The sequence below is a fragment of the Macrotis lagotis genome, chromosome 5 (assembly GCF_037893015.1).
Source record: "Macrotis lagotis isolate mMagLag1 chromosome 5, bilby.v1.9.chrom.fasta, whole genome shotgun sequence".
NCBI lineage: Eukaryota > Metazoa > Chordata > Mammalia > Peramelemorphia > Peramelidae > Macrotis > Macrotis lagotis.
Genome location: NC_133662.1, coordinates 137,785,231 through 137,804,870, shown reverse-complemented (window position 1 = coordinate 137,804,870; position 19,640 = coordinate 137,785,231). Strand labels below are relative to the sequence as shown.

The window sequence follows — 19,640 nt, the reverse complement described above, 5'->3', positions numbered from 1 at the left end:
ACTTTTTGTTTAAGTATCATTTGTCCGTACCCATTCAAAACAGATAGTTAGAACATCCTAGTACCACTTTTAAAGTCCTCTGATCCTAATAGTCACTACTTGGAACTGAATCTTTTTCCAAAGAGAAATGGCTTTCAGTAGATTCAGAATGATCTGAAACTTCAATCTCATCTTTGAGAGTTCTTTGTTTTTTTTTAATTAAAGATTTTATTTATTTTGAGTTTTACAATTTTCCCCCCAATCTTACTCCCCCCCCAGAAAGCAATTTGTCAGTCTTTACATTGTTTCCATGTTGTACATTGATCCAAATTGAGTGTGATGAGAGAGAAATGATATCCTTAAAGAAGGAACATAAAGTATAAGAGATAACAAGATCAGACAATAAGATACCAGTTTTTTTCCTAAATTGAAGGGAATAGCCCTTGAACTTTGGTCAAACTCCATTGTTCTTTCTCTGGATGCAGATGGTATTCTCCATTGCAGACAGCCCCAAATTGTCCCTGACTGTTACACTGATGAAATGAGTGTGCTCATCAAAGTTGATCATCACCCCCATGTTACTGTTAGGATATATAGTGTTTTTCTGGTTCTGCTCATCTCATTCAGCATCAGTTCATGAAAATCCCTTCAGGCTTCCCTGAATTCCCATCCCATTGAGAGTTCTTTGTACCCCCAAACCCATATGCAAATAAACTCACAGAATGAGCCATGCATTTACAAGATTTTGCATTCTGTTTATTGATGCTATTTTTTTTAACTAAGGAAGATTTTCTATTAATAGCTTTTTAAGGAAGAGTACCAACAAGTGAAACCCAAAAAATGGAGGGAAAAAATTAATTGTAAAATACACAGACCAAAACCAAAAGTCAAGAAGGAGACTCAAAGGGGTAGCTAGGTGGCACAGTAGATAGAGCACTAGCCCTGGAATCAGGAGTACCTGAGTTCAAATCTGGCCTCAGATGCTTAATCATTACCTAGCTGTGTGGCCTTAGGCAAGCCACTTAACTCCATTGCCTTGCAAAAAAAAAAAAAAACCCATAAAAAAAGGCTCAAATGGCGTAATTTTGTTACTAATTCTTAAATTTAAAATATTGTTTTTACAAAATAAACCAAATGTAAGAGTAATTCACAGTTTTAGGTACTACTATCCTCTTTATTCTTTATAATGATTATTTAATTCTTAATTAAGGGGAGAGGGGCAAAAGATAAGATCCTAGATGGTAGGCATTGTATGTGTGAGGCAGTGTAATATATTTGAAAGAACAATAGATTTCGAACAAGGCTCCAGATTCACATCCCATTTGCTGTGTGTTAAGTATGTGGGGCTTCAGTTTACTCATTTGTAAAATGAGGGAGCTAGATGATAAGATCAGACTCCTTTAATCCCCTGCTCTAAGACCCCTCCCAGCTATAAGTGTATGAGCCTATGATATTTTTCACATTGCTATTTCAATATATCATAAGTTGACATAAGAAATTAAATGGGAATTTTGGAGGAATTTTGTGCAAACTGAAGCAGACATGAAGACCAGCAGATGACATAGAAGAAGTTTAGAAACTCCAAAATGTATAAAACATACGTGTAGTATTATACAACATAAGCATATTTTAACTTTTAATGCCAAAAAAATTCATACTTTTTTGGTATAAAGCACTCCTAATCTCCATGATGTGGAATAACCTCTGTGATATATTTATATATAATCCCCTATTAAGTGGTATTTCTACAACAATGTCAAAGAGATGAAGATGTACTATAATAAATGATTTTCAATTGATAATAGCCCAACTATGTGTTTATGTAAATTTGGAGAATAATTTCTTCTACCCAAGAACAGCTAGGGTAGTTGTTTTCCTAGGGTTGAGACTTTAAAGATAGAGATTAGAATTATACTAATCTTGTTCCCTCTTTCATTTGGAAGGGACTGAGAATGGGTGGGGTAGGGTGAGGAAGGTAGAAATTCCTGTTTCTAGCATATCAATAAAGTCACTACCATTGGAACCTTCTCATGTAGGGCCTGCCAGTATTCACAAACTTGAAGAATAATCATAGAATTTTGAAAGTTTGAGAAGACCTCAGTAGCCATTTAATCCCAGCAATACCTAGCGAAAAGCTCTTAAAAATTGTTATCTCACTTGCCTCCAAAGAAAGGGATCTCATACCCTCTTGAGGTAGACTCTTATAGAACTGATCATTTTAGAAATCTAGACCCTTCCCATTCACTATGTTCCTCCACTGGTGTATGCCAGTGAATTTCTTGATAACTTGAATAGTTGTGAGAGATAAATAGCTAAGATTCTCTACTTAAAACCTGTTCCTTCTGCCAGAACTCTACTGGTCAGAAGAGGATGGATGTGGCAGGGCTGGTCTTTGATATAACTTAGGGCAATAGGAACTTATTTGTAGGTTGTTCTGGGCAGCTGAAGTAAGATCAAGTTACTATGGAATTTCCATTGCTAAAATGTTCCTCTCGCTCCATACGTACTTGCCAGACACTCTCAATTCATACCAGTATTTTGGAATGAAGCCAGTGTGCCTCTCTTTCCAAGTAAAACAATGACTCAGTTGAATTAGGTATATGATAAATCCTGATTTTCTTTAGTTCCCTATTTTCACAATGGCTAAAAATTGTATCCCAGAGATTTCCATCTTTTGATTTTTTTCTCACTTTTTGAGGGGAATGATGAGGGAGGGATGAGTTGTATTGAATAGGAAATTCATTTACTACTTTTAGTTAGAAAAGTATGACACATTTTTCAAAGTGTACTTAAGCTTGGATTAGGATAGTTGAATTTTTACCCTCAAGTTTCATGGAAGTTTTTCTGTCTTTTATTGGAAAGTGGATTTTCCCCCCTGGATTGAGGCATTCAAAAGTGATAATTGGACATTTATAGTCTATTTGAGGGACTATAGGAAAAGGGAATATTGGTAAGATATGCTCCTCACCTTTAAGGAACTTAGTATAATAGGGTAGAGAAGATAAGAGACATATGCAAATAGCTCTAATTCTGGGTAGACTTGTGAGTGGCAAAGAAAATGCTATTGAGGGTTTGAGGAGAGAGTGATTACTTCTAGCTAGAGGGAATCAGGGAATGATTTATAGATGAGATGACATTTGAGTTGAACTGAGCCTTGAAGGATGAGTAAGATTGCAATAGTCTGAGATGGGAGCAGGGAACTTAATGAACAAAGCCTCAGAAGTGGCAGAGAAGTGACTCTGGGATCAATGAATTAAAAACCTGGAATTTCAGACCTGAAAAAAATTATCTATTATTTAGCCCACTTTTCCCAATGTTATAGAAACTGAATCCCAGAAAATTACAGTGACACAGATAGAAGGGGTCCTAGAATCAAATCACATCACCTGTCTCTCAGACCAATATTCTTTTCACCATAGCAACCAATCTCAGTTTTACTGGCATAGAGAAGAAAAACATGGTGGGTGAGGAAGGGAATGATGGAAATATGAAGTTCCAAAAGTCTTCACGCCTTTACTTCTTTTTGGGACACCCTGTATTAGTTTGGATTGAGATGTCTTCACAATAATTGGGAAAAGTACCACAAGCATATATTATTTTCATATTGTTTTGTTTCTTTTGTCCATTTTTATCCTGAAACTTCTCCATAAGAAATTAGCTGTTTCTATAAATATTAGCATTTACTTGCGTTTTATTCAGATTTTTAGATGATAAGCAAAAATCAATGTGATTTAATGTGATTATCCTTGCCAAATAAGAAAGAAAATCCTTTTTGACAAGTTCACCCTTTTGTTCCCTTATTATCTATGACTTCTTTCTTGAATAACTGGCTAAAAGTATGACTAATAATGCTGATTTTTGTTTTAAGGACATCTGCAAGAAGGAAAACCTGGTTTTTGTTAGTTACTTTTAAAATTTTTGTTGATATGTTTATTTCTGCATCACCTTCATAGATGTTCCTCTACTCCTTTCCCTCCCCCCACCCCCAAGAAAAAGGTATATAATAAAGAATAAAAAGACATGAGGACTGGACTCATAAGCTCCTAGGTGAGGAAGCTCCCTCTACAAATGTAGGTCATCTCTTTATCTGCATTTTATGCTCTAGACTTTAGACAGTTGCTTAGAGCAGAGATGTCAAACATGTGTCCAACCTACAACACTTCCAAAATTAATTCAAAGTAGTTTAGATTTTAATTAGAAAGTATTTAACAAAACTAATAATAATACACTAAAAAGTATAGATAATGGTAATATGTGGCTTTCTAAATCAAAATGTAGCTACTGGAAACCTTATGTGTGGTTTGATGAATTTTTGAATTTTATACCATTGTCTTAGGACACTGAAAAATAAAATCATTTCCACAAGGACTTACAACATTATGTGTGAGAGGCTGGACTTGAATACAAATATTACTGGTTCTAAAATCAATTTCTATCTACTATGCCATTCTGGTTCTTCAGAGAATTTTTTAAAATGAGTGTATGCTGGAGGGAGGGGCACAGTTCAGCAATACTAACCACAGGTTCCCCTTCTCTTCAAAGAAGAATATGGTATATTTTCATCTTTCTTTCCCTAGGACCAATGTTAGTCTGTGCAACTTAATAGCATTCAGTTTTAATTTTTTCATTGTTCTTTTAAGTAACATTTTTCATATTTTCCTAGTTTTGCATCAGTTCATATAAATTTTCTCGTTGCTTCTTTGTTCTTCGTTTTTATTGCTTCTTATAGTAATAATTATATTACATTCATGAACCATTATGTATTTAGCTATTTCCTAATTGGTAAGCATCTACATTCTTTCTAGTTCTTCACTACTACAAAACAACTGCTGTTTTAAATATTTTAGTGTGTATCAGACCATTCTATCTTTGTCCTCCTTGGAATGCTTAGTAGTGAGATTTCTAGGTCAAAGGGTAGATGCATTTTTAGATACTTTCTTATCATAATTCCAATGACTTTATTTTTTCTCATTTTTTCCTCTCATTTTCTTTCACATGGTTTTTAATAGTTTATAATTCTTTGGAGAATTGTATGCTTTTATCACTTCTCTGCTGGGAATTGGCTTTTGGTCTTACATTTTATGCTATTTACTCCTATATCTTCGTCATGAGACCCTTATCAGACATGCTTTATGCAAAAGATTTATTTTTCTCAATTAGTCTTTTCTTTTAAAATTTAAATTGCATTGAATTTATTTGGATAGAACCTTTTAAATTTCATTTTATTTTCTGTTATTTCCCTTATCACTATTTTGGTTATAAATTTTCCTCCTAGCCAGAGCTGCAAAAGATATCTGATCTGTTTTTTTTCCTAATGTTTTTTTTAATGGTTTGACCTTTCAGTATTCAGTGCTATGCCACTCAAACTACCATGGGGATATTTTATTGAGCTATATAAAATAATAAAATTAATTTGGAGGAACAAAAACTCTAGAAGCTCAGGGGAAATATTGAAATAAAGTAGGAATGAAAGGAAGATAGCATTTCTACACTCAGATTATACATAAGTCAGTAATCTTTAAAACTATTTGCTACTAAAAATAGAAAATAGATTGGTGGAACAGATTCCTCAATAGAACAACAATCAGAAAAAAACAGACCTCAAAAATCCAGCCTGAGAATGTAGATTATTTGATAAAAAAAAAAAGCAAACAAATCTTTCTTTTATAAAAATTTCTGGAAAAATGAAAAAGCAGCTTGGCAGAAATCTGATTTAGAGAAACATCTTACACCAATATACTATAATAAACTGAAAATGTGCTCATAATAAGAATATCTATTTTATAAGGATAATAGCTAACTCTCTGTTTTAAAAGAAAAATTCTCAACTCTTCCTTTTTATACTGTGGAAAGATTGTTCCATCCCCAAGTGCCTTTACCACATCACCAACTCTATTATAGAGCAGTAATAGTAATATGAGAAAAGAGCTGAAAATCAGATTTAGATATTTCCTCCCTACCCTAAAGGCAAACAACCCATAGCCCCCCACAAAGCTATCCATAAAGCACCTGGATATTATGATTAATATTAGAATTTGTTAGTTTGGTCATATTGGAAGAGGTTTTTCAGGTTCTAATAAAATTGCCATATTCCTATAATTAAAGCTTAAGGTTATCATTATTTTTTTTTGCAAGGCAATGGGGTTTAAGTGACTTGCCCAAGGCCACACAGCTAAGTAATTATTAAGTGTCTGAGATCAGATTTGAACTCAGGACCTCCTGACTATGGCCGGTGCTCTATCCATTGTGCCACCTAGCCACCCCTTAAGGTTATTTTTTAAAAAGCATTATAGGTAATACATGTCAAATGAATGTATAATCCCAGTTAGAATATTTTATAAGATTTTTATAACATGCTGAAATTCTCCTAAATTTGGTGGTCCTCCCTAATTTTCTACAGACAAATTTAAATAGCAATTTTTTCTGAACTTAAAAATCAATTTTTTTCTTCTTGAAATCCTTTATTCTTAGTTCCAAAGAGAAGACAAAAAAGTAATTACCCTTTATATATACATTTGTGTGTGTGTATGTATGTATGTATATGAGGTCATACAAAGCATATTTCCTTATTAGTCATATTGAGATTGGAAAGAAACAATAAAAATAAGTTATGAAAAATATGCTTCAGTTTGCATTTAAGAGTTAATCAGTTCTCAGTTGGTAGATAGTTTTTTTGTTTAGTTTTTTCATGAGTCCTTTGGAATTTTCTTGGATAATTTTATTAATCAGAGTAGCTAAGTTTTCACATTGATCATCCTTGCAATATTGCTGTTCCTGTGTACCATGTCCTCTTAATTCTCTTCATTTCTCTATGTATCAATTTAATTAATTCTTCCTAGGTTTTTCTGAACCGATTCTACTCATTATTTCTTATAGCACAATAATAATCCATCATAATTATATACCATAATTTGTTCAGCTAACTCTTCAATTGATGGGTGTTACTTTAGTTTCTAATTCTTTGCTGCCAGGAATAACTGCTATAAATAAAAACACATTGTTTTACAATTAATAGCAAAATTATGATATTTATTCCTGTGATATTAAATTAAAAAAAATTTTTCACACCATTTCCACCTCCCACTGACTCCCATTTTGTTATCCCATAGAGTTCATCCTTTTAATAAATAGTCTTAGGGAGAAAAACAAATCAACACATTATCCACGTATGTTTTAAAGTTGTGATTGGTGACTGTTCTAATTTATTTCAGAGTAATGTTTCCTTGTATCAGCACCATATGTCAGTAGTTTTTCTGATTCTGTTCATCTCTGTATCAGTTTAAGTCTCTGTTTTCTTCAAATTCCTAAGATTTGTTGGATCTGATAGCACAGTGATATGTCATACATAGGACAGTTTGTAACCATTTCCTAATTGTTAGACATCATCTTTTCATCTAGTTCTTGGCAATTATAAAAATGTCCCACTATAGATATTTTTTTGTACTAAAGAATTGCCATGGGGGTGGCTAGGTGGCGCAGTGAATAGAGCACCTGCCTAGGAGACAGGAGTACCTGGGTTCAAATCCGACCTCAGACACTTAATAATTACCTAGCCGTGTGTCCTTGGGCAAGCCACTTAACCCCATTACCTTGAAAAATCTTAAAAAAAAAAGAATTGCCTGGGGTGCTTAAATGTTAAATTACTGCCTAGGACTTTAGGTCTTTCAAACTCCAGTGCTAGCTTTATGTCCATTATAGCACATATTTTCCAAACAGGACAGACCATAGAAAAAGTTTAATACATTAAAAAATACTTATAGGCAGATGATTTTTTTTTTTACTGATCTATTTTGGTAGAGGAAATGCCATGTATCATCAAGATCTCTCTTTTACTGATGAAATTAGTTGAAAATAAAAATATGATACTTTTCCCTCTTTTTTATGTAGTTGTATTACTAGCAAAAAGTTATGTACATTTACCTTTTTGTATAATTGATAATTGTATGAAATTAAATTAGTAATAATTTTCCCCTTTCTCTAATGAAAGTTACCTATTTGTCATTTATTGAACACAGAATTTGACACTTTAATCTTTTTTTTTTTTTTAATTGGCATCAGTGTTCTTTTCATCAATAATGATCACAACCCCACTACATCTTAGGAGGCAGTTTTCATGAGTTGCCATTGTCCTATCCCCCTACCTGAAAATGACTGGTCTTCTTTGCACTTGAACTTTATTCTTCAAATGGCAGGCTAGACAGGATGTCCCAAAAGTCTTGGTGCAGCTGAGAGTTTGCACCAAGTCCTAGGTGCTGTGCTAGGTAAGCACTTTTGGGACACCCCATTGTAGTCCATTGTCAGGTTCTTTACACAATACCTATTATTCTGGCTTGGTAGGATTTACCAGAGTTCGTGCTATATGGGCATAACCTTTCAATTTCTGTGCCATCATCTGACACATAGTAAGTGCTTAATAAATTCTAGTTTGTTGAATTGATTAAATGGTCAAGCCCTAATAAAACTGAATTTTGTGCTTTCCTATATGAGCCTGATATCTGTGAAACATTTCTAGTACATTACTGTTCTTTCTTTTTTTCAGAAATTTTTTCAAATATGAATTATGCCCCATATTTTCAGGTGTCTCAATATATTTTTATGTTTTATTTCAGTTCTTGGCAATCATTTTTTGCTGTTTGTATGTATAAATAAAATAACCTGTGCCTTCATCAGAAAGGGGGTAACAATGGTCCATTGCATTCCTTGTATGGGATCTAAAGGGTAACTATTTAGATGAGAATGGAATCAGTATTGAAGCAAAGTAAGGGAAGTATGTTTTATTTTTCAGACTTTCAAGTGCAAACAATTAGGTAACCTGAAAGTTAGTGAAATTTAGGTTGAGCAATATTCACAGATATAGCCCTCACACATATAGAAAGTTCTTTCTGAATCAATTTCATAAATTGCCAGGAAAAGGATATACTAGCAGATAGTACTCAGAAATCAGCACTTAATATGGCAGTAATGGTTATTGCTGTCATTCTTTACATCTTTAAAAATAATTAAGCATTACTGTATGCATATTATAAAGTTCCCCTATCGCCATTAAAAGGATATTTGAGGTTCTGATGTAATTTGCTAAATTACATTATACAGTAGTTAAGGTTTTTATGTAGTAGAGTAGTAAAATGTGCAGTAGTTAAGCACACTTACCATATAATGCATTGCACAAAGTTACACGTTCCAGCTGCTCCCTGCTTTGTTCCAATGTCATGATTGCTTTGCAGGCTGATGTTCCTCAGGGAGTGATTCGAGTACAAGCGCCCCATCTTTCGAAAGTTTCCATGGCAATACAGCTCACTGAAGAACTGAAAGCCAGTGATGTTCTCGCCAGGTTTCTCAGCCAAGAAAGGTACAAGCCCGTGTCGATTTTAATTATTCGGTAGCATTTCTGGGTTTCAGGCTTCCTCTTTCAGAACGGGATGGGGAGCCACAGGAGCTGGGGTGAGGGGAGGAGCTTCAAACTACTTTGTTTAGAGAACAAAAAGGAGATGTGCTCCTTCCTTACCTCTGCCTCCTGACTGCCCTGGCCCACTTCAAGATCCAGCTCAAATCCTAAGTTTGAAGAGGTTTTTCCTAGTGTTCTCCCCACCCTTCTCTCCATTCCCCATTTCTTTTCTCCTCCAATCTTCATCCCCTCCACAGAAATCACCTCCAATTCTCTCTGAACATAATCTTGTTTGGACATAACTGTTTGCTTTCTGTGTTTTGATCTCTCTTTGGGTTCTCTGTGACTTAGTTCAATACTGGAACAAAGAAAAAGTTTAATAAGGACTTGTTGCTTGTTTTCTGAGCAGTGGGGCTGATTGGACTAAGTTTAAATTTGAATTTGATAAAGTTTATATTTTTTTAACATGGGTCTGTTTTAAGTAGGTGGTTGAAAATTTCTTTGCAGCTCCTGCATGGTTCTTGGCATAATAGTGTGCCCATTCATCTAGTTGGCATGGTGGACAGATTGCTGAAACTGAAGTCCAGAAGACCTAAATTCAATTCTGGTTTTAGACACTTACTATATGACTTTGGGCAAGTTACAAAAACCTCTATCTGCCTCAGTCTCCTCATCTATAAAAGGGGCATAATAATAGCATTGATATCTTAGGGTTATTGTAAAGATGAAATGAGATAATTTTGTAAAGCACTTTACAAACTTTAAAGTATTATGTAAAAGTCAACATTTACTACTATTACTACTACTACTACTGTTACTACTTCAAAACAGTGATTTTTTTATTTATTTAAGGCAATGGGTTAAGTGACTTTCTCAAGTTCACACAGCTAGGTAATTATTAAGTGTCTGAGACTGAATTTGAACTCAGGTCCTCCTGACTCCAGGGCTGGTGCAGGTGCTCTCTATTCACTGTGTCACCTAGCTACCTCCCCGCCCCCCGAATATTGATCAAAAAAAGAGGTGGTACTATGTGTAAAACATTTAAAAAAACTTAAGGGCTGTATACATTCTGTCTTATTTTTATTATTATATACTATAGATAGCTCAGAATGTTATTAAACTATTTAAAACATTCTAAAAATGATAGTTATTACTATTTTGCCAGCTGAGCTAGGAAATTACTACTAAGGGGCATAGTATTTCAGTTCTTTTTATCTTGCTAGATAGTCTTTTCTTCTAGTTGTAGCCCCCACACCCCACACAAAAAAGTTTCAGAATTTAGCTTAAGTTGGCCTTGAATGGGAGATATATAGTCTGCCATTAGACCCATACTTAGAGAATAGTCAGCCCAGTAAGACTTGACAGAGTTTACTTCTCTCCTTGTATATCTTTCAAGAAAACCATGTTCACTTCCCATCTCAAGATTAGTTAGGCCCTAGTAGAATATTAATGGACAATTCCCATATCAAGAAATTAAACTTTGGGGAATACAAAGAGAAAAGGAAAGCAAGTCTTCAAAGAGGAGACAGTATGTATATAAATAAATGTATGCAGAATTTATACAAAGCTGAGTATGAAGTATAAACTAGAAGGATCAGAAGAGGTTTCACAGAGAAAGTGCTTGAGTCAGATTTGGAAGGAAATGAAGGATTGTAAAAGGTGGAGGCGGGTGATAATGCTTTCTAGGCCTGGGGAACAGTCAGTGCAAGCACATGGCTATAGAAAATTAAATCCTAATGGTCTGTAAACTGCCCTTATTTTGAACATGCACCTTCCCTTAAAACAATAACGAAGGCTTTGTTTCTCTGTCCCTTAGGGTATTTTATCAAACTCTTTCTCTGCATATCTTCTTGAACTCTGTTTTCTGGACTTAGAAAAATTTTGATTTTTGCAGGTTTCCAAAAATAAATTGTTATATTATCTATTTTCCATGGTTACAATCAAAGGTATTCATTTTAATTTTAAAATATTAGTTAAATAACAGTTTAGAAAAGTTTTTTTTTTACAATTCTGTGAAATAGATAGTACAAGTCTTTTTATACTCATTTTTTAGATGAGGAAACAAACTTAAGGTTGTATAGGAACAGACACAGTATCAGTGCAGAGATTTAAGCTGTGATCTTCATGACTAACCATTTAAAAAATTAGTTAAATAATAGCATGTTTTAAGGTTCAGAAAAGGATTTTCTTATAACTTTGTGAAATAACTAATATTAGTCTTTTATATCAATTTTTTAGATGAGGAAACTTAAATTCAAACTGGTACAGGGACAGAAACAGTATCAGAGCAGAGATTTAAATTGTGATCTTCATGATTCAGAGCTAGAGTAAGATTTTGCTTAATGTATATATTAAGTTTAATTTCTTCATATTGCTTTTACTATGGGTCCATTGTTCCACGTGACTGTATGACACTGGGCAAGTTATTTGACCTTAGTCTGCCTCAGTTTCCTCAATTGAAAAATGAGGATAATAACTTGCACCTATCTCCCAAGGTAGTTGTGAGAATCAAATGAGGTAGATATTTAATAAATGGTTTCCTCTGTACCAATCCTTTCTCCAACTTTACATCTTTGGTTTTAAAAACTTTCTTCTTGATCTTTTGGCATGCTCTAGGTGTCAGTGAAGATAGCTACATGCATACATAGAAAAATAGAATTAGATAGGGAGATAGATGATGGATGGATGGATAGATAGACAATCAGATAAGTCTTTTATTAAGTGCTTAGTGCTGAACACTTGGGCTACAAATACAAGGAATGGGAAGGTGGGAACACCTCTTGCATGGTGAAGTGGTGATTTCTGGTTTCAGAAAAAGGTAAAAGTTTACAGTTGTCAGAACTCATAGTGTTCCAAGAGTGGCATCTAAGGTTCCTGTTGGGAGGTGGAGGGGAGGGTACAATGGCTGGAGTGGAGCTGATGTTCTGTCCAGGTGGCTGGGAAAGTGTAGACCTTGTTCTCAGGAAGGTAAAATGACAGTTCATCTGTCAGAGGTGAGGGTGATTCCAAAGACTCCAAGTCAAAGGTCTGACTAGCCATCCCTTGTTTTTAGTCTCATTTTATCTCTCTTTTAATTCACTTGTTTTTTCAAAATAGATCCAATTCATTTCCACTCTAAATATACATTTCTGCCTGAGGGAACAGTGAATTTAAAATGGGATGTTACTAGACTCTATTTTGTGACCCTGTACAAATTACTTAAAATTCAGAGCCTCAGTTTCTTCATTTGTAAAATAAGGATAGTATAGATGCTACCTATTTAACAGACTTGGTGAAGATCTAATGAGGAGGATACTATGGGAAGGATGGGAGCTGAATCCTTTGGAACTGAGAATGATGGCAAAGTAGGAAAAAGACTTCAAAAAGAACAGAGATTATGTATACAAAGGGTTTTGGAAAAATATTATGTTATTATTTCCATGTTACTCCTCCTATTGAAAATGGTCATTGGGAACAGTCTCAGTCTAATCACTGCTCCCCCCCCGCCCCCCCCCACTTTAAATTTTGTTCTGCTGCATGTGTTCCCTGTACTTCATTATTTTGCATTTTCTTGTGTGCTTTCCTGTGAACTTTATGAACTTAATCTCTAAATTAAAATTACTTTTTACATGTATATGTGTAGGTTGTTCTCTATTGGGTGTATGATTGAGATGACTGATAAAGTAGATTATAAATTCCTGAAAAGAAGGAAAGGGGTTTAACCTTTGCTCTCTTTTTTGATATCTTTTATTAGCATCCAGTAAAATATTTTTCCCTCATAGAAGAGGTCACATTGATAAAAGTTTTTGACTGAACTCATTAAGCATACATTAAGTACTTGTTGTATTTTATGCATTGGGCTATGGTCTGAAGATGACAACTCCCTCAAGGAGTCATATTCTTCTAGTAAATACAAAGCCTAAACCAAGTCAATATTTATTAAGTATTTTATTTTTTTTACAAGGCAGTGGGGTTAAATGACTTTCCCAAGGTCACAGAGCTAGAAAGTATTAAGTGCCTAGGCCGGATTTGAACTCAGGTGCTCCTGACTCTAGGGCCAGTGCTCTATCCACTGGTCCTCAGTTAGCCATATTAAATATTTTAGATGGGCTCTTCACTTATTTAGGTTTTTTTTCAGACATGTTCAGCTCTTTATGACCTCATTTGGCATTTTCTTGTAAGATATATTGAAGTGGTTTGCCATTTCCTTTTCCAGCATGTTTTACACATGAGGAAACTGAGGCAAACAGGGTAAATTGACTTGCCCAGGGTCACAGAGCTAGTAAGTGTCTGAGGTCACTGTGCCATCTGGTTGAAAGAGATGGGTTATAAGCATATTATTATTCCCATTTCATAGATGAGGATGGATAGACCAAATCAAAGGGGTTAAATGACTTGCCCTATAGTCAAGCTATTATTAAATACCAAAGTTAGGGTCCTTTTATGGTAAATCTACTAGGTAGGGGATATTATAACCAAGTATTGTGACTCAGATCTGATCTTCTGAATAATTTCTACATCTCAATCCCATTAGCAAACAATTCTTCCAAAGCAAATGTTTACTGAAAGAGCAATAAATACTTACTTAGAGTATATATTGTGCCAATAGAGGACCATAAAATCATAGATTTAGAGACAGAAGGGCCCTTGGAGGCCATCTACTCCAACTCTCATTGTACAGAAGAAATTGCTAAAGTGATTTCTCTAAAATAGCTTAGTAGTCTAAGTGTGTCTTCCCACCTACTCAAAGAGATCTAAATGGCTCCCTATTATCTCCAAGATCCAATATCAGCTTCTCTGTTTGGTATTTCATAAATTTACTGCTTCCTACTTATCCTGAATTCTTACAGCTCACTTTCCTTTGCCCCACATGCTTTTCAGTTTTACTGGCTTCACTTGTTCTTTCTTACACATTTGATGACACCCCCCCATCCCCCCATCTCTTGTCTACATTCTTTTGCTGATTTTTTCCCCAGTAGTGGAATGTTCCCTTCTCATTTCTGCATCTTCCCTCTCTGGCTTCTTTCAAAATGCACCTCAGTTCCATCTTGGACAAGAGCTTTTTCCTGTTTCTCTTTCTCCCTTCACCAGTCCCCCACAAATGCCTAGTCCTCTGAGATTTTCTTATGCCTATCCTCCTGAGATCCTCTACTTTATCCTTCCATCAGTACATCTTGTGTGTGCATAATTCTTACATTAGACTAGAAACCTTTCAGTGGAAAGCAGGCTTAATAAGTGCTTGCTTATTGACAAGGTTCAAAGGTTTAAGGACTTGCAGGTGACTTGCCCAAATTCACACATGTAATAAAGGTGAACTAGGGGAAGAATTTAAGTTTGGGATTCTCACTCTAGAGCAAGCACACTTTCTATGGTACCTTCCTTTTTTTTCTAATCTATTGTTTTATATAATGTTTGTCCTTCATTTTGAAAAAGACCACAATATCAAGGTGATGCCATGAATTGGATTTGAGTAAGGGAGTGCTGTGCTATGTCACCAGCCTCACTTTCTCCTCCAGAGTTATCTGGATCCAGTGTCCAGATACTGCTTTAATATACCAGATAGAAAACGTAAATGTTATGAGGGGGAAGAACACCCTTAAAAATAAAAAAAAAAACTTACTGGAAAACTTGATTCCATAAATATAACTGGGTCCTTTTTATCTCTAAGATTGAAAATATACATACATACGTGTGTGTGTGTATATATGTATACATATATATGAAATGAACATGTCTTTCTAATTGAAATTTAGGTTTTATACATATTAGTATTCCTCTTAGGACACAACCACAGTGATGTGCTTGGTAAATATTTATTGAAAGAATGAAAGAAATATGAAAAATACAGTTGAAATATTTCTTTTTAACAGCTATTCAGGTATTTATTTGGTATGTGGATACCATACATTATTGGAGATTTAGTGTGTTATTTTCTTTGAAATCTTATGTCTTTAGATTTTTCAATATCAGAAACCATGAATTTTTATATTATTAATTTTATTGGTAATTGATGTGTTGGGCATTTTCTTTTAGATTTTATATCTTTACATAGTGATTTATTATTTTGCTTTGATAGCATGAGTGGTTGAGTTAATATTAATTTACAGGTGACATCTTATTACTGATTCTGCACATTTAGCAGATGGGAAGAATAGAAAATGTGTAGATAATTACAGTGTGTCTAAGTTGTGAATTTTCCATACAGCCCAGAATCCCCTTAGCACATTAAAAGGATATGATTACAAACTGTTGGATGGTGTTACTAATCAGTTTTTTTCTCTCTATAGTGGAGTTGTCCAGACACTCAAGAAAGGAGAAGTTTTTTTGTATGAAATAGGAGGAAATATTGGTAAGAACAGGTTTTTCTACTTTCCATATATAAACTGACATTAATCATTTTTGTTAATATTTCTGGAACAAAACAGATCAAGAATATAAAATAATATTATTCATGTTACTATATCATGATTTTATCTTTTATCTATTTATTCATAGTTTTAAAAAAGGACTCCTGGAAGGGGGGGAGGGGGGCAGCTGGGTGGTGCAGTGAATAGAGCACCAGTCCTGGAGTCAGGAGGCCCTGAGTTCAAATCCAACCTTGGTCAAGTCACTTAATCCCATTACCTTAAATAAATAAAATTTTATAAAAGAAAAAGGAATCCCAGATGCCCATGTCTCTCCAGACTTGGTGTGAGCCACCTCCACCTAAACTCTCCTCCTGAGTTTAACTTCAAATTCAAAAAAATTCCGTGCACCATGAAAAGATTCCACACTATCTAGTGATGTAGATTTCCCAAACCCTACTTCCTTCATGCTTGAGGTTACCTGTAAGAATAGTGCCAAAATTTTTTTTAATGTTATACTTTTTTAAAAGAAGGAAACCAAAATTGCTTCTGACTCCAGTTTTTATTGTTGTTTGTCTAATATTCTGTATACACTAGAAACATGGCATTCCTTGTGCAGAATGGAAACTACATAAATAGATTTTTAATCTTTTGTAATGCTTCATGGATGCTGAAAAGAATTTCAGTATTAAATATTTTTTATCTTTTAAAAAGAATAGGTTAAATTTAATTTTTTGAGAGTTTGAAAATGATTTGGGGAAAATGGCTTAAAAATTAAAGAACATTTTAATTTTAAAGAAATAATTTTGAAACAACCCACAGACCCCACTGGATTAGAAATCTTGAGATTTGGGGTCAAGTCTCATATTTACTACTGACTCACTGGTGGGCATGGGAAAGTCATTTAAAAAGAAACATCAGTGGTCTCTAAGTCTTCTTTGAACTATAAAAATTTATGATTTTATGAATCTTTTCAAAATGAAAGCAGTTTAGGTTAGCTTATAATACTAAAGAAAATGAAGAATTTTGCTTGTAAATGAAATAGTATCTTATCCTTAAAATTAATTTTAAGTTAAAATTGTGACTATTCTAATTGTGCAAAAATATATCAATATGCATAACTACTTTCCTCTTGCTTAAGTAAAATTTAAGTTTCATTTTTACTCTTGGGAGTTAAAAATGACAGGGAGGTGAGGGGGATGCAGCTGGATGATTCACTGGGTAGAGCACTGGCTGTGGAGTCAGGAGGACCTGAGTTCAAATCCAGCTTGGATACTTGATACTTACTAGCTATGTGATCTTGGGAAATCACTTAACCCCATTGCCTCATCAAAAAACAAAAAGCCTTACATATGGCATGTTCTTTGAAAGAGAACTTGGAAAGCAGAATTGATTGACATCAGAAGAATGCATTATTGGAACTAAGATGTTTTCAGAATTATTGATCCTTTTCATAAAGTTGACTGAACTGTGAAAGAATCTCTTGGAAATTTTTATTTAAAATATTTCAAGCCTTAAGTTTTTTAAAAATATTATTATCTATGAATATTCTGTATTTAATGACTCCATTATTCATGTAGGTATATTAATTTTCTTACAATTATGCAATACTATTCTTGATGATAATTTTGAGGGATGAAGAAAAATAAGGGACTTTTTAAAAATTCAAGTCTTCTGAGTTAAAATGTGAAACTACCTCAAAGCTCTAAAGAGTATTAGCTCAAGACCCAAGAACTATTTTCAAATTGCTCCTCTGCCACTTGCTGCCCTTTGGACAAGAGACTTAACCTCTGGTATCTCTGTTTCCTTATCCATAAAGAAAGGGTTGGATAAGAATAGCCTCCATGGTATTGTCTAGTTCTAGATCATTGAGTCTAAAATAAAAATAACATTGATATTCCACCACTGTAAATTGCTAACATATGTGTTTTTATTAGGTGAACGTTGCCTTGAGGATGACACGTACATGAAGGACTTACATCAACTCAACCCAAATGCTGAGTGGGTTATAAAGTACAAGCCTTCGTAGTAGACTTAAAAACTGCAGACAATTATGTGGACAGCCTCAATGACAATGGCTGGATTGAAGAAAATGAAAGAAATAGTGCAATTCTTTTGTTATTCGAATATGCCCCACTATTAACAGTGACAATTTGAAGCCTTATAAAAATTATATCTTCCTTGACAATGTTCTTTCCCATTTGGGCACGGCCTAAAGAATATTTTCCTTATTTTTAATATGATTTCTGCTCCTGCCAGAATAAAATAATGGATTTTATTATTATTAAGAAACAAAAGCCCCTTGAGTGAGATACAGAGGAAATTAATTGGTTTATGGCCTGCATTATGTATTATGTATAACATGTGCTAGTTACTAGGTGATTGGATTTAATATTATAGGATAATGTTTGTGTAAGGATTCCCACACCCCTTTCTGATCATATATTCTCTGCACATTTTTTTTAAGCCCATGAATGCTTTTTCCTGATGATAATACATTCGGGTATGACTAGTTTTTAAGATAGTACATCTTTCAGAACCAGCTGACTTGAGTAGCTCATCTTGACATGTTAGAATGCTAATGTTCACATTAGTGAGGTGATGTTTTAACAATTATTTGCTACTTCTGCCATATCACATGAGGTGATTCAGAATTTTTTTTGCCTATATCTGACACGTGCACAGAATTGTATCCATAAATGGGACTGTCAAAAACTGCCAATTATCACTGAACCGTCAAATACTAATGTTTGAGAATAAATAAAATATATCCATGGAGAGGAATGGGAATATAGATAACAAGAGAATAAAAGCCAAACCACTTAGAATGCTCTATATCCCTTCAAATGGAATTTTTAAAGTGGTACTCTGCATTGTCATAGTTGAATTAGAAATGTATGCAAGGTCATGTAGTGCAGTATTGGTTGGAGAATGCATTCTGTACAGAGAAGGATTGCAGAGTCATAAAAGTCTGCTGGTTAGCATAATTCTGGTTGGTTAGGAACCAGTGCACATGAGCAGGCTGATGTTCTTGGGCTTATTTTAAAAGTAATCAGAATAAATTTATTACATATAGTGAAAAGCACCATTCACAGAATTTTATTGCACAAACCATATTGTGACTAGAGATTTTGAGACTGTACTGTAAATAAGAAGGATCAAATGGAAGAAAAATGTTAAATATTTTATGAGTTTTGAGTGTAGTAAATAAAAGGCAATGTAAATGAGAAACTCAACAAATTGTGTTTATGACACTTTTTGGTAGGACTTGGGAAAATTTATACATTTTATCAGGAACCCTTGATGGCATTTCAATTAAGAGGAAAGTGCTGTTAATAAGAAGAGTTGTGAATTTTCAGCATATAATTACAAAAAGTGTCCTGTGGATATGATCACTTAAGTAACTGGTGATTTCATGCCATTTTCCTTTTTTTTATTATTTAAACAAGATCTTTTATAATTAAATGCATTTTTCTTAATCTATCTTCTCTTTTGAATTATTACTTTTAATTGTTTGGATGCACGAGTCATGCTCAACCAAAAAGTCTATAATTGTTGATTTTTTAAAATTCCAAATGATTTCCATTCTTCATTGGCTATTATATAACTTTCCAAGTGAAAGACATCTTAGAGACATAAAATTATTTTCTTTCTTGTTTTCCCCTCTTTTTTGACACCTCTCCTTTAACAGTTTTCAATGGGAATTTTGACTTATGGCCTGATGTTTACAACATATATTAATGAAATGAGTGCCAAATAATTCTTTATCATTCTTTTCCATTATTATCGGCATTATCATAAAAACAATTCAACATGAGGAACCAAGTAAGGTTCACAGGCAACATTTTTCTAAAGAACCAGATGTCTGAACTTTGTCAACATAGATGCTGATTAAAATCCATCAGAGGAATGGAATTTTCCTGCCATTCTTGTCAACTTTTTCCCCTATCACT

The 19,640-nt window shown here is 34.0% G+C and overlaps 1 protein-coding gene across 2 annotated transcripts in view; it reads left to right on the top strand.

The window, feature by feature from the left end:
* ARHGAP18 (Rho GTPase activating protein 18) overlaps positions 1-17,982 on the top strand; it is a 222,350-nt gene extending 204,368 nt beyond the window's left edge. For both annotated transcript variants that reach the window (XM_074187562.1, XM_074187563.1), the window contains 3 exons: positions 9,204-9,328; positions 15,631-15,692; positions 17,625-17,982. In XM_074187562.1, coding sequence (XP_074043663.1) covers positions 9,204-9,328; positions 15,631-15,692; positions 17,625-17,716 — 279 coding nt within the window. In that variant the 3' untranslated portion in view covers positions 17,717-17,982. The remainder of the gene's footprint in view (positions 1-9,203; positions 9,329-15,630; positions 15,693-17,624) is intronic.
* Positions 17,983-19,640: the final 1,658 nt, after the last annotated feature.